General features: G+C 51.8%; 1 protein-coding gene across 3 annotated transcripts in view; it reads right to left on the reverse strand.

The window, feature by feature from the left end:
* The window catches only part of SLC1A7 (solute carrier family 1 member 7), a 46,061-nt gene that overhangs the window by 19,479 nt on the left and 3,628 nt on the right, over positions 1 to 22,954 (reverse strand). For 2 of the 3 annotated variants that reach the window (XM_024571137.3, XM_053920989.1), the window contains exons 2-3: positions 19,120 to 19,199; positions 1,598 to 1,813 (exon numbers count right to left, since the gene is read on the reverse strand). In XM_024571137.3, coding sequence (XP_024426905.1) covers positions 1,598 to 1,813; positions 19,120 to 19,199 — 296 coding nt within the window. The remainder of the gene's footprint in view (positions 1 to 1,597; positions 1,814 to 19,119; positions 19,200 to 22,954) is intronic. The other variant, XM_045204301.2, reaches the window with a different exon arrangement.

The raw sequence follows: 22,954 nt of genomic DNA on the forward strand, positions 1-22,954 counted from the left end.
GTCTGGAGTTTTAACATTAGACTGGACTGGATTTCTCACATCTGAGACTGGCAAGAAAATGAAAGGGACCAGAAGGAGTCCACAGAGCATGCTTGATGGGGAGTCCTGCTGAGCCCAATACATCGCTTCCAGTGTGGTGCTTCCCAGGCTCTCCTCCCCCACGTTGTGCTGGGAGACCCCTCCACCTTCAGGGTCCACCTATGCCTCTGCCCTGCTGGTTTCCTGAACTCCTTCTCCAGGTCAGACTGGCTAGGCTGATGCACTAGCCAACCATCAGCAGGCATCTCCCCCAGGATGTCCTGCTCTGGCACCGTCCTCTGGTCTGGTGACCACACCGCCGTCCACTTGGGTGCTCAGACTGAAACCTTCATGCCATCAGCACCACCGTCTCCTCCACCCTCCCCTTGATTTTGCCCATCTCCTGCTGATTTTCCCTCCTGAGCAGCCCTTCAGTCTGCCCTGTTCCCCCGTGCCCAGGGCCACCACCCTGGCCCTGTCCCTGCCTCTGTCTTCCCCTTCCCACTGACCCCCACTCAGTGAGGCTCCTGAACTCCCACATTTAAAACCCATTTCAGGATAAAACACAATGCCTGGCCTGGTTACAGTGCTCTTCATGGTCCAGCACCACCGACTTGTCCAGTGGTCGTCCACCCCTCCTCCCCGAGCCCCCACCCCCGCCGAACTCCTCATGCCCAGTCACACTGAAGGGGCTGTGACTTCTCCCCGCAACACTCCCTCTCAGCTCAGGGCCTGCACCACTGCTGTGTCCCTGGCTCCCCTGACCCCCACGCACCCCATCCTTTATAGCAGCAGCTTTGCCTCCTCTGCCCCTGCTCCGCCCCCCGCCACCCCAGCCCTTGTTTTCCACATCAGAGCCCCCACCCCCATGTTGTCTGTGTCTAGTCATGGGCTCTCCTCTCCTCTGGATCTAGGGCAGCACTGAGTGTCCTGGCTCAGCCAGCCAGCATTGGTGAGGAAGCTTGAGAGGAGAGGGAGTGGTCTGTTGGGAGTCTGGGGAGGGGGAGTCAGACGTGGATGTACTGTGGGGTCTGCAGCGCTTTCCTGGGAGGCAAGCACAGGTCTGTGAAACAAAATGGTCTGCAGAGCCCACGGCCCAGGCAGGGGCAGCGCAGGGGGAGAAAGCCCTACACTTGGAATCAGACAGGCCTGTAAAAAAGGGACTGGAAAGGGAGGTGGCGGGGCACCTGTGACTGCTGGCCTTCCACTTGAGAGGCAGGGCGTGCACAAGTGAGCGCAGTCAGTCAGCAAACACTCACTGAACCTGCTCTGTGCCAAGCCGTGTGCCGGTTCTGGGCTGGCAGAGGAGCAGCCCCATCCTGCCCTGGAGGTGCTCTCAGCCTGATGGGGGCAGAAAGGGCAGTGTGAGCCTTTTCTAGAGGGAGCACAGGAGCTGAAGGTGCAAAGAGCAGCCTCCGTGGCTGCCCCCTTGTCACCAGGAGTAATCAAGAGCAGACCTTGAGCATGTGCTTCCCCCACACCTGCCCCACCCTCTGGTAGACCTGGGGCTGGGCCTGTGCAGCCGCAGCCCCAGCGCAGGCATGGCTTTCCCCAGCAGGGTGTCAGTGGCAAGGGTTACCGGATGAGGTCCAGCAGGGCATCGGCTGAGCTCATGATGGGCTTCCCGCTCTGCTCCGTCACCTCCTTCTGGGCCGCCCTGCCTGGGTGGATGATGGAGACCATGATGATGCCCACGACGACTGCCACGAAGGTGGTCCACAGGTAGTATGCCACAGTGAGAACTCCCAGGCGGCTGGAGGTCTTGGCATCCAGAGAGGCGAGGCCAGATATCAGGCTGGGAGGGCGATGTGGGTCACAGTCTGTGGGCAGGGCAGGCCCTGGGCTCACCCACCCCCTCTGACCCTCCTGGCCCTGCCCGCACCCTCACAGTGCTCCAGGGGCCGTGCAGGCAAGGGAAACTCCTGCCCCCATAATCTAATCCATGTGGCTCCTTCTAGCCTCCCCTTCTCTTCTGCTCTCTGCCCCATGCCCAGGGTCAAGCCCTGCCCCACCACTGGGTTTTTCCCTGCGTGTTGCCGTGGTTTCATGTCCTCTGGTCGGCTTCTGCCACTTGCCCAACTCCTACTCCCTCGGTAAGACTGAGCTCGGTGCCACCTCTTCGGTACAATTGTTTTGGACTACCTGCATCTCCCCCAGGGTGAGGAACCCACTGGGGTTTCCTGTCATGGCCCTGTGGTCACCGTCATGTCTGCCCGTCTGTTTGTCCTGCCAGACTGAGGACACATGAGAAGAGGGACAGATCTGACTCTCTGTGGGTCCCTGGTGCCCAGCATGAGCTCTTGGTGCTGCCGCCAGGGAGGTGGTTACTGCAGCCTTGCTGAGTGACCTAATGAATGAGTGACCTAATGAGTGAGTGACTGAGTGAGTAAGTCAGTCAGTCAGAGCCCCGGGCTGGGAGTTGGCCACCTGGGTCCTAGTCCTGGCTCTGCCCACCGGCAAGCAGGTTCCTCCCGCATCTCCCAGCCTCAGGATGCCCATCTATAAAGTGGGGCCACGGTTAGATTTTCCCTGAGAGCTGCCATCCTTTGGCCATCTTGGGTTAGTGCCCAGGCCCAGACTCCCTTCATGGGAGGCTGTGTTGAGGGGGCTGGTGGGTCTCTCTCCTCTTGGGTCTGCCCAACCCCTGTTCACCCTGACCTGGACTCTCCCCGACCAGTGCAGGCCAGCCTGGAGCTACCCTTCTCATGGCTGTGGAGGGGGTGGGAGGGAGGGCAGGAAGTGAGAGATTAGTTAAGGAGATGCTTACCCATGGCTTTGCTGCCAAAAGGATTTTTCCCTGAGCCCTTTCATTCTTTCAGATAAAGGAGGTATTTGTCTGGTTTTAATCATGTAAACAAGAATGGACGATCCCGCCCCTTTCATGCTCCTCTTATCACGAGGCAACAGCAGGCAGCTTCCAGCATCAGGTGGAGCTCCCGTAGCCCCTCCCCGACCCCGGGTTGTAGCTGTGTCTGTGAGCTCCCTGCTCTTCATGCTTGCTGTAGCAAAGGCCCACTCTTCTGTGAAGACACAGTTTAATATTGTCCTCCTCCAGGAAGCCTTCCTTGACTGCCAGGCAGGGCAAAGGCCCCTTTTTTGGGCTCCCGCAACCCCTGTGCTGCCGTCTGTCCCAGGCCAACCTTACTAAGTTGCTGACTGTTTCCTGGAAGTGCCTATAGGGCTGGGCCTAGGTCTGATTCAAACCTGGGTTCACAAAGCCAGGCACAGGACCCGACAGAATGCAGCTTGGCATCAGTTTGCTGAGTCAAGAAGAGAGTGAATGAGTGAATGAACGAATAAATGAATGTTTACAATCTCTGTTCATTGCTGTTTGCCAAGATGCCATATGTTAGAGATGGGCTTAGGGTGGGTCTCAGACATAAATCCTGAAGGGCTTATTATGAGATTGTGTGTCCAGGGATAATGGGGGGCCACTCTGCAATCATTATCCATGAGAGAGATTATCCCCAGGCCAGGCCCAGCACATCAGCCCAGGGCCGAACTGTCCCTTGACCACAAATCCTCCACAGCAAGGTCCCACTACTTCAGGTCACTGGGAAGGCATAGCCCTGAGAAAGGAGGACCTGCCCCAGGTCACACAGAACACTAGTGGCCCACTGGACCAGAACTCAGACCCCAACTCTAGGTCTGTCCTCCTTCATTTGTGCCCACTCTATGCCATGCCCTGTGCCCACAGAAAGAAATCAGAATCAGTCCCTGAACTCAAGTCGCTCCTACTCTGCTAGGGGGGTGGGGAAGGTGACAGACGCAGACATTGGGGACATAAGTAGCCTTAAGTAACCAGTGGACAAGGTGGATGGTTGCATCAGTACCATAGGGGAGAGGGGAAGGTTGTGCTGTCTTTATGCAGAGGAGGGAGGGATTACTTCTAGCTTGGAGAGTTATGAAGGGCTTCCTGGAGGAGGGGGCATTTGAGTTGGTTCTTGGAGGATAAGGAGGATTTGGAGATGGGGCAGATGTGCCAGACAGTGGAGCCGCAGAAGCCAACAGGGAGGCTGAGAGAAAGGCAGGAACACTGCAATGTTTAATGCGGTCAGGGCTCCAGTCACATTTGAGGCCTGGTGATATCTGTGAGGCAGAAAAGACAGACTACACTCAGGAGTGTGGTGGCCTTGAGTGCCGGGCCAAGGGAGACACAGGGGAGGGGAGTCCCGCACAACTCATCTAGCAGAATTTGCTGGATGACTGAGAAGAGAGAACTAAGAATTTCTTAGATGCGAGAACACCAAAGTAAACAAAGTTTGCCAGGAGGATCACTGATGTGGTACTTGTAAGAGCAAAAATCCGGGAGCCGCGGTACCATTGGATGAACAGTAATGGCGTATTCTAGTAGGGGAGTACTAAGCCACCAGCAGGAGTGATGTGTCATCAGAAAGACGTTCCGGTTTGATGCTAAGTGGAAAAGCAAGGTACACATTAGTTTCGGTTCTGTAGGGAGCCCTGCAGCTCCTGTGACGGAGACCCCTCTCCAGGTTTGTGTCCGGACAGACATACAGACATGCTTGAGGGATTGTGCAGGAGACAGTGCAGGTGACAATCAGATTTCCGAAAGGGGCCAAGGGTCACCCTGAGGAGGAAGAAGTCTAACGTGGGGGTGGTGCCAAGTCAGGGACAGACCTGGACGTGGGCTGGGAGGGAGTTCAGGTTCTAAATATAGCAGGAAGGGGCCCCTGACACGGGGGGCTCTGGAAAGGAGAGGGCTGCTGGGTAACATGGAAAGAATTCCACCACCTAGGACCCAGGCAGCTTCACCATGGAACCTTTCTCTCTCCCCACAAAATGGAAAGGGTTTCCCGACTGGCTGAAGAGAGAGGTGAGCAGCGGAGATGGGAGCAGGTGGGGAGGGAGCTTCCGGCAATAGCTCACTGAGCAGCCTCTCCCCTCCCCAGGCTGGTGCCCACTCCAGGGCTCAGTAATAAGAAAGGAGTTTCAAGGTTCTGCCATTAGCTGATGGGGGCTCCTTGAGGTCCCAGACTTTTGGGCTAAACTGTTGGGTGACCTTTCTGAGACCCTAAAGCCATGTAGGCTATTTTGTGGTGAGTATTGGGTCACATGGACGTGCATAGGAAAAAGCTCTAGAAAGTTTATTTATTTATTTTTTCAAGATTTTAAATTTATTTTTATTTTTAGAGAGAGGGGAAAGGTGGGAGAAAGAGAGGGAGAGAGACATCAATGTGTGGTTGCCTCTCACACACCTCCAACTGGGGACCCAGCCCGCAACCCAAGGCATGTGCCCTGACTGGGAATTGAACTGTGACCCATTGGTTTGCAGGTTGGCACTCAATCCACTGAGCCACTCCAGCCAGGGCTTGAAAGTTTAATAATAGCTGTTTTGGGGTGGTGGAATTAAGGGTAATTTTTGTTTTGTTTTTAATGTTTTTCCACATTCTCTCTTATTTCTAGAATGAGCAGGTCTTGCTTGTATGACAGAAAACAGGCCCTTGAGCACCTGGCAGCCACAGAAACCGTAATTTGTCTGGAGCTGAGCTGTGCCCAATGCCTGCACAGCCACCTAATTTGACCCTTAATGTTCTAAGTCAGCGCTGCCCTATACAATGGTGTGAGCCACATTTGTAATTTTAAATTTTCTAGGAGTCAAGCTAAAAGAGAAACAGGTGAAATTCCTTTTTCGGTGAAGTTAATTTTAAGAATACTTTAACCCAGTCTATCCAAAATATTATCATTTCAATGTGAAAAAATATTAAAATGTTTATTAAAATGTTTATAAAACTAATTCAGGCTTTCAAATTTTAATTTATTTTTTAAAAAAGTTCAGTTCCTCGTTACTAGCCACATTTCAAAGGTTCAATAGTCACTTGTGACTATTGACTACGTTATTGGACTGTGAAGTTTGAGTTACAGATGAGGAAAATAAAGCTCAGCAGGTAGGGATAATTAGCCAAGCCACCCACCTGGCAAGCTGTAGGTTCAAGACCGAAACAGGGGCGTCTGGTTCGAATCCCCTGTGGGGCTTCCCCTCCCACAGTAACTCTCTGTGGTACAGATTTGGTTTAACTCGTGTGGGAGAAAAAGGTCTCTGCTTTTGCCTGACCATGATTTTAATGTGACTCAGTCCATGTAATGCCCCTAGGTCAACTCTCAGAGTTCATGACCTGTCCCATACAATAGCCCTCAGATTTGTGGTGGTGAGCTTCCCATCTTTGGAGGCATCCAAGTGGAGCCTGAAGGGCCACCTTGTTGGGATGCTAGATCAAGGCTTCTAGATTGAGTGGGTGGTTCCATGAAGATGACCTCAAATGTCCCTTCTGGCTCTGTGTTTTATGGTGAAGAAAGAATAGATAATCTTGCCTCTTTAACTCCCAGCATGGCTAGGTGCTCCTGGGAGCCCCCAAATCCTCCATGGATCTGGGGAAGAGCCTCAGGAAGCCCAGAGGTCTGAGCTCCCTCCCAAGCCATCTGGCCACCACCCAGAGTCCAGAGATTGGGGTTCAATAGATTGTGGTGATTGAAGAGTTGGCTGGGTTCCAGGGCGCAGCCTGTTTCAATCTGGTAATTGCTCCACTTGCAGGGGTGGGGGAAGGGAGCCACAGCTGGCAGGCTCCTCATGCAGGGAGAAAAGGCTGCTTACTGGCTCACACCTGGTTCTCACAGCAACCCCTGAAGTGAGCACCGTGACCTCATCTTTCACCTGCACGTGCCCACTACTTGTACACTTCACTTCAGAGGGCAGACGGGCTACTCAGCCTGCTGGACGTGCCTCCCCAGTTGAAGTCCTCAGGAACTGCCCTCCTCCTCACCGTCCCACACCCCAGTTTCCCCACTACTCCTTGAACCACCTTTGTACTGGCTGTTCTGTCAGCCTGGATCTCTCTCTCCCACTCCCCACACACCTTCTCAAGTCTCTACTTGTCCTTTCCAAAATCAGTCTAGACATCACTTCCTCCAGGAAGCTTTCCCTGACAGCCACCTCACCCTCCTCCTCAGAGCACCCTGTGCTTCCCAGTTTGTTACAGGGCTATTGTGCCCGTAGCTCGCCTCTGAGTCCCTGAGGCCCAGTGCTGGCACACCACAGGCTGGCAGGAACGATTGTGAGGGAAGCCACGAAGGACCCAGTCCCCTTGCCCTGCCCTCCCTGTTTTCCATTCCGCTCCTCTCCTGCTGCTGCTACGCGATTCTCAAGTCTCTGAGACTCGGGCACCACCTCCCTACGGAGCCCACCAGACTGCACTGGGCCTCTCCTGTGAGATCCTGCCTGCATCCCTCACTGCCTGGGAGACCTTGGGCATGTTCCTGAGCCTCTGTGCGCCTCAGTTTCCACTGGAGGATAAAATGGGGACAAGGATGGTTTCTTTGAAGGTTAAACTAGGTTTAGAATAGTGCCCAGTATGTAATAAGTATTCAATACATTCTAATCATTAGCATTCACTGTCCTGTGGCCACCTGCCCCAGACTGTGAGTCCCTCCAGCGAAGGGCTGAACCTGGCTCCGTCTGGCTCCGCAGAGCCCAGGGCCTGGCCTGGCCCGAGCATGGGTCTGTTGATGTGTGTGATGTCAAGCCAGGGGAGTCTAGACTAGATTGTTAAAACGGCATCTTGTGAGCTCAGATGCCTGGAAACAAGTCACCTGGACTAGCTTTGGTGTCCTTGCCAGGTTTAGGGAATGCCCCCGGCACTATGTGTCTGTGTGACATGGAGGCAGTTGTCACCAGAACTTTGGGGAACAGACTGGAGCTTTTGGGAATGACCATCACAGGCACTGCCCTCTCCTGAGCGAAGAGGACCTCCAGGGTCTCTGGAGCGTACCTCCAGGCTCTGCCTTCAGCCCTCTCCTTCCTCGTCATTTTTATCAATGGCTTGGCCGAGGCCACTGACAGCATGTGGATCGGATTTGTGGAGCACAGGAAGCCAGGAGGAACAGCTAATGTGTTGGATGAGGGATTGGGACTAAGCAGACCCCAGCAGGCTGGGACCGTGGGCCAATTCTGACATGATGAAACTGAGCCCGGACACGTGTTGGGCCATCCTTGGCTTCAATAGCTTGGGCAGTGCAAGCTCTGGGGTGGGAGAGAGAGGGGGAGCCTCAGCAGCAGTACATGGGAAGGGGCCTCTGGGAGTTTGTTTGCTTCCACTTTAATGAGTCAGGTGGGGCCTGGGGCAGCAGAAGAGCTGGTGGGCCCTCAGCCTGTGGGGCCAGACGCCTGGGGAGCTTGTCGAGGAGGACATGGACCTGCCCTGCTGTTGAGACCCACCGGGAAAGGGACAGGGGAGGGAGGCGTGTGTCTCAGAGGGCAGCTGGGGTAGGTGGCAGGTGACAGTGATGCAGGCCTGGGGAGGCGCTGGAGGGGCAGGGCTGGGGAGCCCCGGAGAAGAGCAGACCTGGGGACACTGGGATAGGTGAGGAAAGCCAGTCGCTTCCTGACAAACAGTGCTGTCCCTCCCTGAAAGGGGCCACCTAGAGAAGTAGTGAACTCCCAGTCACTGGTGTGCAAGCACCTTGCCAAAGTCACACAGTGAGTAAGTAGATTTGAACAGCAGTCTACCAGCATGGCAACATCCACACTCACAACATCCTGGCTCCGGGACGCTAGAGACAGGAGGGAGCTCCGGGCCCATAGCCAAGTCCTTGGGCTCTGGCCTCGGCTGACCCAGTTGGGAAGGCTCTCCCAAGTGGCCTCTGGGAGGCAGCTGCAGGGAGTCCACTCGACAGGCAACCAGAGGGAGGAAGCTGGGGTCTGTGGGAGCAGCCTCAGCTCTCAGAAGCATTGCGGCTTACTTCTTCCCCCGGAGCAGATGACAGGCCCCGCAGCTGATGGCAAGTGCCACATTAGTGCAGAAGTGCGCTTCCCAGATGGCTCTGCCACACTCTGCCCTTAAGCCCGCTCCTTCTGAGCCACGAGGCAGGATGCCCAGTCTCCCACATGGCTAAAGTCTGGGTTATTGGGTCCCAGCACCCCCATGTCAAAGGCAGAAGTTCCTCTACTGCCTCTCTTTGCACATCTCAGAGGACAGAGAACTCACTACCTTCACTGTGGGCTAGTGCTGCTTATGAAAATGTCCCTCCTGGGGCCAGAATGGGACCTGCCTCTTGGGAAGAGAATTGCCCACACTGGGCCCAGCTCTGCCGTCTGGAGCCACACAGGCCCAACCCCTTCGGTTTTGCTTTAGATTCCAGGGCAGGGAAGATGGGGAGGGAGTGCCCTGCTCAGAGTAGGGGAGATGGGGAGGGAAGGTACTTGCCAGGGGCTTACAAATAATCAGCTTGAACTGAATCAAAAGCAAGAGCTGGAGGAACCACAGCTGCAGCCCTCGGGGAGCTCAGAAGGCCTGACCATGGACCACTCTCAACACTTCCCACCGGGAAGGCTGAGTTCTGGTTCTGTTCCGAGGGTGATAAGACCAAGTCCAGTTCCCACCTCCATGTGAGCCAAAGCCCTTTCTTTCCCCGGAGGTGAAGAGTGACAGGTGGGAGGGAGCCAGACTGTCACCTCTACCATTAGGAACAGTTGTCAGTCGTGGCTAGTTATGTGAGTGCCAACAAGTGGTGAGGAGCCCAGCTTATCTGGGAAGGAAAGACCCCACCCAGAGCCTCTGGGAATGTAGGTCCCCTGTCTCCCCCTGTACCAGCTGGGAGCCTTGTGTGTACAGCCGCAAGGCTCTGGCTGGGCCAAATCCAAGTGAGGCTCACCGCAGGTCAAGTGAACACCCTCGCCCCAGGGCAGGGCTTGCAGTTCTCCACAGGGAAGAGCACAGGATCATTTTCAAAACCTCACCCACCTCCCCAGACTCAGCGATGTTCCCAGCCCACCCCCTGATGAACATTTGCTCAGGGTGCTGTGGGGCTCCAGAACTGAGTGAGGATGCGGTCCTCAGGGAGCTCTGTCCAGCGGGTTGAGAGACCTGCAGCTGGACAGCACAAAGTCCTGGCTGGGTCATGGCTGGGACTGAGAGAGGCCAGGGCCGGGGCGTTGCCCAGCCAGGGAATCAGACTAGGCTTCCCTGAGGAAGTGACTGCTGAATGGACCCTTGAAGGATGAGTAGGAACTCTCTGTTGGGAAGGGGGAAAAAGCAGGGAGGTCTCTGACATGTGATAAACCCTGTGAGTTTTTCAGAGTCACCAGGCTAATGACCCGACCCCACCCGTAGCCCCCAGCTGGATGAGTAAAGCAGTCAGCTGACCCGGCAAGGAGGCCAAAGACAGATCCCAGACCTCCCATCAGAGAGGTCAGCAGAGTTCTTCGAAGAACAGTTGCCCATGGCCTGAGGGGCAGAGTCCAGGGAGCCCAGGCTGCCCACGCCCTGCCTCTGTCCCACTCACTGCTGGTGCTGGGCAGCCCCGGGCAGCTGCCCCTGCACACTGGCTCCCAGACCAGGCTTTGACGGCTGCTTGGCCCAGAATCCTCTCCAATAAGTTAGGACGTGGGTGTTTGGGAGTTTTCTGCCAAACTGGAGTTCCTCAGGAAGGGGGAGAAGGGAGTGTTGGGTTTCTTTGGCCAAACATGATTTCCTGATTCTAAGAAAAATCAGTTTAACATTCTTTCAAGAAATAGGAAAACAATGCATACAGAGGAACACACACACACACATACATATACATGCATACTATACACACGTGTAAAGAGACACCGCACATTCACAAACGCACCCATGAACTTGGATTTCTTTGTTAAGATATGGAGCTTACAAAACATTCTGCCATGTTCAGCCTCAGTGAATCACAAACACATGGATTCAGTTTTCCTTGAATGATGCCTGGTTTAAGAAAGTGAAGAATGAGGGGAAAGGAGGGTTTGGCAAAAAGCGAGTGGAGAATTGGAGGCCCTTGCTGGGTCCAGATGCTGGTTTGACCCACCCCTGGTTCCGTGCGTCCCTAGGCTGAGGATGTGTGAAAACAAGTCTCAGCTGATTTCCCAGAGTCAGAAGCAAACTCTAGCCTCCGTGGGGCTACATGTGTGAAAACAAATCTCAGCTGACTTCCTGGAGTCCGAAGCACACTCTGGCCTCAGTGGGGCTGCGTGGGTCACACACACACACACACACACACACACACACACACACACACGTGCGCGCACCTGCTGGGAACTGTAAATTTGCAGGCAGCATTGCGTCCGATTTATGGGTGAGGCTAATGGTGTGGTAAATAACAGAACTTGAGGTAAATCTAGGGTTCTAGGGCCCAGTGATGCCTGACAGCATATCCAGCAGCATCCTAGGTGTCTGGTGAAGAAGGCAAAAGGGCTTTGCAAATTCTGCCCCAGCCCCAGGTGGGAGAGTAAAACAGGATTATTATGAAGACGAGGGTGCAGCATGACCATTCTTACGACATCTGCAAATGAAAAAGAAAAATGAAGCAGATAGACATATGTTTGCAGAAGTAATAGTAAGTATCTTCCAAGAACTTAAAGGAACAAGCCTGGTTGGTGTGGCTCAGTGGATTGAACGCAGGCTGTGCACTGAAGGGTCACTGGTTCGACTCCCAGTCAGGGCACATGCCTGGGTTGTGGGCCAGGTCCCCAGTAGGGGGCCTATGAGAAGCCACCACACATTGCTGTTTCTCTCCCTCTCTTTCTCCCTCCCTTCCCCTCTGTCTAAAAATAAATAATATTTATTAAAAAAGGAAGTTGCCAATACTCCTTGGGTTAAACTATAAATTAAAAGCAAAAGGGATCAGAGTAGTAACAAGTGGTATTACTGAGAGAAATGGCAAAGGAAGGCTCCCAGACTTTACAGGCCTGACCTCTCTGATGGAAGAAGGTGTAATTAGCATGGGACCAGTCAGCGGTGGAGCACAGAGAAGACAGCTGAGAGAGGCAGACCACTCAGCACCCATCCAAGCACCACCCATGACAGAAGGATCCAAGTTCAAGGATATAGCGACGCTATTGCAGGTCCTAACCTTTAGACTATTAGCTCTGATGCAACGAGAGGCAGAATTTTCTAAATTTTGTTCAAGGCTTCCGTATTCATGAGTAGAGACAGCAAGGCTTCTTGAAGCTGATTTTGTCTTTGGAAGAATTTTTCAAATGGCAAATATAAGGTAAGAAGGCACACACTGTCCAAGGAAAGGGAGAGACTTTCGTGGTTTAGTGCCCCTCCTTGAGAACTTAAGATCTGCAGAGTTATGGAAAGGTGCCCCAATTTGCACAAGAGGCTCAGGGGCCTTCTGAGAAAAAGAGACTAAGATCCCAACCCTTGCACCCTCTGACTTGAAGTTAGGGTCCAGGTATACTTAGGGGGCTCATGACTGAAGTCTGTTGGCACTAAAGGCCACTAACCTACAAGGAGAAAAAGGGACTTAGGGCTGAACCCCAGGGAACTAAGGTCAGGACATGACTAAGGTGCTTTGAGGAACAGTGATGGAGCACCTTGGTGGGATCTAGCAGCCCCAGCGGGGCATCCGCGTGCTTTGAGCGGGAATATGCACCTGCAGGGGGCGGTGTGCAGGCTCGAACCAGACCATGCAGGACCTGTGTTCAACAGTAACACCATGTGGAAGGCACCAGAGCAACAGGGCTGGTGGCAAGATGTTCCCGTCTCTCTGTATCTACCTGAAGGCATGAAGCTTTCACTGGATGAAGAAAGCTGGCCTTGGCCTGTGGGCGCAGGCCCAAGAGGAAGGCACCAGGACTCCTGCTTGTGCAGAGGAGTCGGCATATCCAGCATATTCAGTGCTCAAGTCAGCACATCAGGCAAAAACCAAGTATAATTAAATTTGCCCCTAAGTTCTCTTAAGTTGCCCATAAAGTTCAGGGGATATAGTTCCATATTAGTCATTCAAGTCACTTTTCTCCCAGTTTTGGAGTGGATTGATGTTTCTTTAGATGAACACCAGTTGAAGCAGTCAGCATACACTCAGAGGCCATGATGTCAAAAAACAAAACCCCAAACAACCCTCTTTCAGGGCCTGGAATCACAGTGGCTGCAGGGAAGTACACAGTGAGCAGGAACTGGGCCAGCTTAGCGCCGAGCAGCCCCGCTTCCCGTGGCTCCCTCACTGGGCGGGGTGGGGGGTGCAGGGGGCATCGCTCTGCCTGGGAGAGCTCCTGCCTCCTTTAAATGATTTTTTATTCTCTTTTCACAGCATACGTAATTGATGTCACAAGTTAAATACACATACATTCAGTGAGGCTCTACCAGGCGGGACCCCGGAAATCAAAGGAAATGGCAGACCTGGAGTCACACTGGTTATACAAGTAAGCACGTTTTTTTGCCAGCAAACCGATTTTCCCAGCGGGGCTGGCTCCTTGCGTGGTGATCCTGCAGGCAGAGGCGCTTTGGCCCGGGACAGTGGCACCTGTCCTCTTGGCAATAGATTTATCTCTGAATGAATACATCGGCATTTGGTTGATTGGTCTCCTCTGGTCAGCATCAGAGGGCCAGCCTGACCAGCTCAGCGGCTCAGACCAGGAGCTCCTGAGCCAGTTGGCTCAGGGCCACACCCTGGGTCTGGCGAATTCACCACTAAGCATGATAAACACAAACGCAGGAAAACCGATAACAGGGGCAGAGTTGGGGTCGTGTGATGATAGGAGGGTCCCCCCCACCCCCACTGTTTTCCAAAGTGTTTGCAATTTACTTATACAATTTTTTAAAGTACAAAACATCTTTAAAAGATAACTCCTAACATCCTCGGTTTAAATGCTGGTCATGAAACTTCACCAAATTCTGCTGCAGCTGCCCTTCCACTGCTCTTTGGTCACCTAATAAGCATTTATTAGGTGCCTACTATGCACCAGAGCTGGCGATGTCCGTGTGAAAAAGAAAAATTCATATTCTTTAGAGCCTTTTTATGGGAGGAGAGTTCTCCTTATTCACAAGAAACTCCTTGACGAGCCACTTGGACCAGAAGCTGAGCCCCACCTCCATGCCACCCCACTCCAGGAACAGGGCATGAGTGGGGGTGACTTTTGAAAGACAAAGAGGGCAGGATTTCTGGTTGTTTTGGAATAGAGGTAGCAAGAAGGAAGGTGCAGGGAGAGGCAGAAAGGTGGACACACCCTAAAGTGACCCCCAATGGTCCACGCCTTGCGCAACCCCCTCCCCAAGTGTGAATGCTGCTGGTGACTGGCTTCGAACAGCACGGGGCACAGGCGGTGATGGGGTGCTGTGCCTGTGCTGTGTTCTGTGAGACGGTCCTCAAAGACCGGAGAGGGAGGGTCCTACTCGCCAGCCGTGTTGGGGACTATCTGGGGAGAGGGCAGGAGGTAGGGGATTGCCCTGAGGACCTGAGGTGGTCTCTAGCGGATAGCCATTATGAAGCTGGGCCCTCAGACAGACAGACAGACAGACACAGGAAATGATTTCTTCCCTGGCCAAGCCTTCGGATGAGAACACAGCCCAGCTGACACCTGATTGCAGCCTTGTGAGATGCCACCCCTACCCCGCCCATCCCCACCCCCGCACCAAAGAAGAGAATCCAACTAAGTCCTGCCTTGGAAACTGGTAGGTAACAAGTGGATGTGGCCTTAGGTCACTGAGTAATTTGTCAGCCAGCACAGACACCTAATGTACAGAGAGAGAAAGAGAACCAAGAGATGGCTGAGGGGCTTACACTCCTCAGTGTGACCCGTCTGTGTTCTTGATCCCAACTGTCAGTGAAGCTGCCAAACTTACGAGCCCCTCGAAGCAAGGGATCTGCAGGAGGGTGGGGAACTGGCGAAGGCTGTGCCTCGTGACTCACTGTAGGGTTGTGAGGGCCGAGAAAAGCCGGAGACAGTGAGCCCTGGGAGTTCGCGGTAGATGAGGGGGCTTCCCCAGTCAGGGCACGGGGAAGGGTCTGGGCCCAGGGGGCAGCATGCTACGTGCAGACGCACGGGACCTAGTCCGTGCCCTGCGAAGGCTGCCGTGAACGCGGACAGGCAGGGCGCGTGCAGGGTTGTGTCAGTGTGGAGGGTGCACCCAAGTGTGACTGAGTCAAGGTAGACTTTCCAGAGAGAGTGACCAGGTGAGGTGTTAAGTAAAAGCATAAGAAAGGAGGAGGTCACCCAAAGGGACTGCCTGCTGAGAGCAAAGACAGAGAGAGGGTTTCGGGAAACATGTCATCTGGGCCTTGGAGAAGCCTGGTGAAGCTTTAGTAAGTTAGAAAATCATGTGACATCCACAGTGTGCCGGGAGCCACGCTGGGTGCTTTGAGTACATTAACTTATTTTATTTTCGGAGAAACCCAGCAAGGAAGGGAGGTGTTCTTCCCATTTTACAGATAAGGTCACCATGGCTCAGATGCTAAGAGGCTTGGTTAAGTTCACATCTCTAGTGAGTGACCCCAAAGTTCCCATTCTTCCCCTGGAGCCTCTCAAAGATTCTCAGCACCCTCGCCTGTGCTGTCTGCTCATTGAGACTTACGAAGCCACAGCTGGCCAGGGGTAGGTTGCTCCCAGCTGGGCTGTGGCATGCCCGGCTGAGGAGGGGCTCGGGCGAGCTGCTGGCTTGCAGTAGATTGTAGAGAAAAGAGGCCCAAGTGCTGGAAGGTGCCAGACTGTGGGAAGAGTGACTAAATTGGGCTCCCACCCAGGCCAGCTGGCCCCACCCCCCTCCCTCTGGGCCTCCTTTCTCTGGAACAAAGTGTCTCTGTGACTGTCTCCCTGCCAAGTAGTGAGACCCTCCAAGGCAGGCGCAGGGTCCTTTCAGCGCTTGCATCAACCCTGGCCATTCCTGCCCGTACTTCTTCACATCCATCTCTCTCTTTGCCTGTCTGTTAGGTTTCCTTCTCCTGCAAAAATCTGCTATGCGGCCCACCGGGTGGAGCTTAGTGTGGACGACAAGGGGAAGGTGGACCTGACCCTGCAGTGTCTCACATCACATGGAGGAATCCTGGCGACTGGTCCTACCCCTTGGCAGGGGCGCACGTTTAGCACCAGAGTGGCTAGTCCAGACAGGAACACTGATTAATTTCCAAGTCACTACTGTACCAAAAAAGGTGTCAGTACCCCATAACATAGTATGCTAGTGACGGCAAAGTCATTTAACGAACAAAACCGAGTACATCTAGGCTGACAAGCAGTATCAACAGTGGAGACAGGTCATCATCAATATTTATTAATAAATGAAGAGCTGGGAGGATTTGTCAGATAGAAACTTGAGCTAGGTCTTGAACACAGGGTGGGACTTAATTCAGAGAACAAGAAGACATTTGTGGAAGTGGGGGAACAGCTCGGGCAAAAGTGTGGAAGGTAGAAAAGTGTGTGGCCATGCTTAGGGACTAAGGAGTGACCAGCCTGCTTCCAGGAATTTGGCATAGGGAAGGGGTGGCAGGTTCTCCTGGAAAAGAGCTTAGAGCATTTAGAGTCGAGCGCCAGGATTTGGGGCCCAGACTCACAGGTTATTGGACCTGGAAGCAAATGTGCGTCCTCCCACTGCCTCGGAGCCCCTGTACTGCAGAGAGCCCGTGTCCCCTGGGGCTCCGGCTTGGAGAAAGTGGGGGCTGAAGAGCAGCAGCCCTCACGCCAGGCTCTTTAGCTCCAGCCAGAAGGCCTGATCCCAAGACATCAGGGCTTTGGGTTTTTCTTTACCATTGGAACACTTGTGGGACTTTGAAAACAAACACCTGTGTGGGCCCCTCCGGAGTTTGGTTCCGTAAGCCCAGCATGAAGCCTGACATCTGAATTTTCAAAGCAGCTTTGCTCAGCCCTGAGTGACAGTCCCCACACCAGAGTGGCGGCTCCTTGGGGCCAGGATGCCCAGCCTGGGCTGGCTGGAGCAGGAGTCCTGGGCACTGCGGGCAGTGCGTGGACAGATGAGGGATGGACAGATGGACTGTGGACCAGGTGAAGGTAAAGAAAGCAGGCTTCAAGGACACAGGGGATTGGAGCTCAGAAGTGTGTCATTTTTTCCCCCCAAGAAGGTTTAACTCTCCCTTATTAGGAAAATTTTAAAGCACTGCCTTTTTTCAATGACACGGTTGCTCTGCGCCAGTCCAAACTGTGTAATAAACAAACTAAATGTATGAACACACACTGGCTTTTTCTCAAGTTAATGCCACGTTCCATTTGCAGCCAAGAGAAAGTACTTTGGTTACGTGGAGAGACATCAGGCCTCTGAGAGCCCGGAATTGAACAGCAGGTAGGACCTAGATGTCTGACTCTCTGATTCAGGATGCCTTTTAAGGTAAATAGCTTGCCCCAGGTCACGCAGCTAGAAAACGGCAGGGCCGGGGTGGGAGCCCAATTCTGTGCAACTCCGTGCTCCACACGAGGGGGTAAGAGGCAGTAACGACGGTTAACAGTAAAGTGTGACAGGGCTGCCTAACAAGAGTCCTGTGCTGTATTTTGCAATAAAACTGGAAAGAAGGGGCACAAGAGTCCTGTGCTTCCTCCATGAACTTATTTAGCTCTCATGTAGCTGTCCATTTTCTCATTGGCCTCGCTCACAGCCTGTGAGATCCTCAGGGACGGAGCCTCATTCATCTCTGTATCTGCAGCGCCCAGTACAGGGCCAAGTACCCAGAAAGCTCAATACATGGTTGTTGAATTCATTCATTAACTCACTTGACAAGTATTAATGAGTACCTACTGTGCACCAGGCATTTGGCTAGGTCCAGAGTGGAACCTCAACAGAATGTTGTCTTTGCCTTTACAGAGTTTACGGTCCAGGGGAAGATAAAGGAACCGGTCAACAACTGAATATATATGAGAGAACAATGGATAGAAAGTGCTGCGTGGGGAGTTCAGGGAGGAAGATCTACACTGGGGAGTGTTGGGCTTATAGATGGGATAGTAAAGCCATGAGACAGATTAGAAAAAGCCTGAGAAATTGCAACCTTTAGAGGTGGAGTAGAAGGAGAGAAGCAGATGGAGGGGCAGAGGGCAAGCGAAGAGCCAGGGAAGTGTGAAGCCGCAGCAGAGAGTGTTTCCGGAGGGACAGAGTGAGCAGGGGCTGTGTCAGGTGTGCCGGTCGCTGTGGAGAGGTCAGGCAGAGCAAGAACTGAGCGTGGCCTTGGGTTTAGCAGTGTTGAGGCCCCCGGTAACTCTGACAGATTCACTGACTCAGCGGACCACTCAGAAGGTGCGTAGAGAGGAGACAACAACTAGAGTGGGCTGGGAAGTCAGGGAAAGCTTCTGGAGGGAGGCGGCATTTCAGCAGAACCTTGAAGAATGACTCTTGAGAGACCTAAATGCTGAACCTGACAAGGCCTCCCTGGGAGGAGCAGAGAAGTACCACTGATCGGCCTGTGGGCCTGGGGAGCACTTTGCCCATGACTCCACAGGGAGGCCGGGAGGAGCTGTCTTGTTCCTCAATAGCAGGGGGCTGATGACCCTGCTGAGGTGACAGAGCCCACTACACCCCTCAGGACTCATCCACTTCCCTCTCTGCAGAGAAGTCCTGGGAAGTGAGGATTCCAAACCCATGGCCTCAGAGCAAAGGGCTCTTAGATACCACCTGGAGCAGCCAGCTCACTACATATTTGGAAAAGAAAGGGGCAGGGTCTTGCCCAAGGTCACACAGTACATGAGTGATAGGGACCATGTGATCTCCAGTGATTTCCTGTGGCCCTCGATCTAGTGGGTGAAGTCTGAATTCTCTAGCCTGACATTCAAGGTCTTTCATGATTGAGCAAGAAGTCCCCCTCCAGCTTCGTCTCCCACCCTCCCTCCCCCACACCCTGAGATCCAGCGCCCCCCCCCCAACATTCAGCGCACACAGGTATATAGCCTCATAGAGTCCTCACAATAAGCCTTGGGAGTAAGTGTGATATTTCAATTACAGATGGGCAGACTGAGGCTGAGAAGTTTGATAACCTGTCCAAGGGTACACAGCCAGCACCATACACAGCTGAGCCAGGATGTCATCTCGTGTCTCTGAAGTCATCGTTCCCCCACACCTTGCTGCATTCACCATGAAGAGCCCCTGCTCTGGGAAGCACTCCCCGAATCCCCTGGCCTGGAGCTCCCCTGAAGTCAGACTCGCCCCATGACTGAAATAGCTGATGCAATGAACGACTCAGACCCCCGCAGCCGGCGCCCCAGCCTCCGGCCCACATGGGCCCCATGATCACACTGCTCCGAGGCCCACAGGGGCAGTCCACCCGCCCACAGCAGCAGCAGGGCCCTCCCCCCCCCCACAGAACCTGTAGGGAATGCCCTCCCCTCCTGGCCCCAGGCTTCCCAGCCGACACCCTGCCCCTCACCTGGAGACCACCAGCGGTAGGATTAGCATCTTCAGCATCCTCATCAAGAGCTCTCCAGGAAACTGGAAGTAACTAATTTCCTGAAAACACACCAAGAGCCGAGGTTATAGCAGGTGGTGCCCACTTTGCAGTTGCTCAGGTCTTGATCCTCTCCAAAGCACTATTTCACACGCACTCCTTGTCGCCCGTGGGCGGCAGAGTAGTGGAGAGAGCACAGGTTTGAGAGCCAGACTTGGGTCCTACTATTGCTCCCCACCCTCCTGTAACTAGCTGTGTGGCCTCAGAGCAAGCTATTCAACCTCTCCGAGTTTTTCTCATCTGTAACGTGAGGGTAATCCCACTTTGCAGGATCACTGGGAGGCTTATATGAGAGGATGCCCAAGAGGCACCGGGCAGAGGGCCTGGACGAGGGTAAACAGTCACTGTCGCAGTAAATAACAGCGGCCCTCCCCCCACCCCTCACCTCTGCACCATTCACTGTCCACCGAGGTGTACACCTGTCCCGCGTAGCCGATGGGAAGAGGCGCGAAGGCCGGGCCTCACGCGCTTCGCACATTCATTTGGCACGTACTGTGCCGGCGCCACACTGGATACCCCAAAATGAATTAGGCACGGTTCTGGCCCTGAAGTTCTCTGTCTAGTCTGTAAGGAGGCTGACTCATGACAGACTGTGGCATTCTTGAGGCAGTTTCTTCTTTGTTGGGTCCATTGTGTGCCCCCAGTAACCCCCTCACAGTGAGTCTCGCATTTAAAATGCCGAAAGAGCATTGGATTGGGTCGGTGAGACACCACTCAGTGTAAAGAGCCCCCACTGGACAGAGTTCTGATGTTGGGCTTCCTCATGGGCTGCTGGTGTGGGCCTCTCCAAGGGGCTTGGATTAAGGCTCTAAATTCTTGCCCAATCAGCTATCTCCCGAGGCACCGGTCACATGACCAGATGCTGACATCCAAACCAGAACGGACTACTAAGCCTAGTAAAATTTGAATTTCAGATAAACAACAAATATTTGTTCTTCATGTATATTAAAAATTATCTGTGGTTTATCTGAAATTCAAATGTAACTGGGTGTGCTGTTTTAAAATTTAATTTAGTTTAGTTTTGCTATTTCTGGCAAGTCTCGTTTGAGGCCACTTTCATCAGGGAGTAAGGCTGTGGTAAAGGCTGGTATATGGACTTTCAAACACCATCCAAGTTGAAGTTTTGTACTTGCAACTATTTTTTTTTTTAACCAAAGCCAAACATAACACTTGGTTAATGGTCTGATGATTTGAAAAGCTCCAAATCATAGAATTTTGGTGCCACGAGGGCTTTTGAAAGATTTTTTAGTCTAGCTGACTCACTTTGTAGATGAGAAAGCTGAGCCACGAGAGGGAGGTGACTTGCCCCTCAGAGTGAGTTAGCAACAGAAAGGACTGGAAATCAGCCTCCTAGGCCTGTTCTGCCACCATTTCCAATGCATCAGAAATCCTGCTTTTAAAAATATGCTGATCGTGGCTATGTGTTTTTGATTAATTTTAACCCGTGTGTATAATCTTTAATTTAAATAGCACTATATTTTGAAAGCAGCCCCTTCCTCACCCATCTCTATCCCACCCCAACTCCCCTTGTATTCCTTTAGCTGTTTTCCTTAGAACTGTTATTTATAAATAATATGGTTATAATACTATTTTTAGATGCATCTTTTTGACATCTATTAACTTCCCTTTTTGACATCTGCCATGACAGTCAAAGACTTAGTTCCTATCCCCTTTTTCTTCCTACCATTTCACCATTACATCAATTTTTGGTTAAATTAATTACAGTATTTTGATCATAAAATATTGTTCACTGTTGAGCCAAGGAATAAGCTACAACTTTCATTGTTTGTACAACCTCTCTTTCCTGCAGTTAATAATTGACTAATTTTGCATGTCTCGTTCTCTGTGAACCACTCACTAATATCTCCCAAATGCTTTAACTCTTTAAAAAGGCCTACCAAGGCCGCAGCCACTCCCCACAGGGGGAGTGTAGGCGGTCCTGGTGCAGCCCTGGGAGAGAGAACAGGCTAGCTGAGAAGGTCCTAGTTCTAGGAGAGAGATCAGAGAAGGAGCCGCTCTAGATCCCTGCACAGAAGACTCCAGACAACAGAGATCCACATCTCCTTCCCCTTCTCAACTGAAAGGAGAGATGAGGAAAAGAAAGAAGCAAAGAGCAAAGAAAGTCAGATTACTGAGGAAGACTTCAAGGACAAAACAGAGGAAGTAGAAATGAGGAAGTTAATGGGATTTGTCTCCTTAGACTCCACAAAAGGGGAAAAAGGTGGGTGGCTCTTTAAATGCCTACGCCATAAAGGTGTCTCAGGAGAGGAAGTACAGGCAGTATATGACTGAGAAGGTGGATTCAACAGAACTTTGGGTTTCATTGCATGAGAATTGAAATGTTGAAGAATGATTTTTCCCTCTCCATTGTGATCAGAAGAATGGATTTTATATTTTATATTTAATATGCATCAAAACAAGATCACAGTCCTTCCTCCTTGTAAAGTAAGAAAAATTTATTTATGTGTGCAGTTCACTTATCCTGCCTCAAAAGAAGAAAGGTTAAATAATTACATTTTTTTCTTTCAGAAAATATCATTTGGTGCAATCATTGACCCCATTTTTTGTTGTTCTTATTCCTGTGGAAGCTGTACATGTTTTGTTCTTGGATGCTCATTAGGACTTTTTAAAACACATAATAGTAATTTGGATGTAAGTTTCTCAAATAAATAAATAAATAAGTAGGCTTCGCGAGAGTATTTTCTATATATTCAGGCATATCAGCTCCTTTTATGCCCCCTGGGGCCTCAGTCCAACAGCTCTCCATCCTCCTGTCCCAGTTTGCACAGACAGCTCTCCAGGCCCAGGGGGTGTCCTGGGCCTCTTCTTTGCTGTTTTTTTGGGACTTTCTCCTGTCTAGAACCTCCTCTTCCCTGGATCCCTTGTCTTCTTGGCTTCTTTCCTTGTCTTGCTGGAGCGTCTCCTTTGATAGCTTCCTCAGTAAGAGTGAACGGGAGAGAAGCATCTGAGTCCTTACGTGAGTAAAAATGCCTTTATTCTACCTTTACCTCTGACAGCAGTCCGGCCATGTACAAGATTCTTAGTTTAGGAGAATTTCCCCTCCAAAGAGACTTGACTTGGGGCGGTGAACACACAATACAATACACAGATGGTGTATTATAGAATTGTATGCCTGAAACCTGTATAATTTTATTAATCAATGTCACCCCAATAAATTTAGTATAAATAAATAAATAAAATAATTTCCCCTCCGAATTTTAAAGGCACTTACCCTCTGTCTTCTGGATTCCAGGGTTGCTTAAGACGTTTCGAGCTCCTCTTACGTCCTAGTCATTGCATGAGGCTTGTTTCATTCCCTCAGAACTGTTTAAGGATCATCCATTTACCTCCAATTTTCTGTAATTCACATGGTGATGTACAATGCTTTGAGATTTTCTTCTTTCTTCTTAAAAAATTCATAGTTCTATGCAGACCTTTCATTTCTGAGAAACTTTCTTGTATTCTCTGGATTTTTTGTCTTTCTTTTTTTTGTTGTTTGTGCTTTCTAAAACTCTTATTAGAGAGTTAAATGTTGGACATTCTAATTTTCTCATATTTTCTTCTTCTGTTTTCATCTCTTTTTGTGTTACTTTCTGCGATATTTCTGCACCTTTACCCCAGCTATTGATGTTTTCATCTTGGCTCATGTATTTTAAATTTCCCAAAGCTCTTTCTTATTCTTTGATTGTCCCTTCCTTTCGCATCTCATCCCATTTTTATCGTCACTGTATCTCCTCTTACATCTTTGAAGAATTTA

Source organism: Desmodus rotundus, chromosome 3 (genome assembly GCF_022682495.2).
Source record: "Desmodus rotundus isolate HL8 chromosome 3, HLdesRot8A.1, whole genome shotgun sequence".
Classification (NCBI taxonomy): Eukaryota; Metazoa; Chordata; class Mammalia; order Chiroptera; family Phyllostomidae; genus Desmodus; species Desmodus rotundus.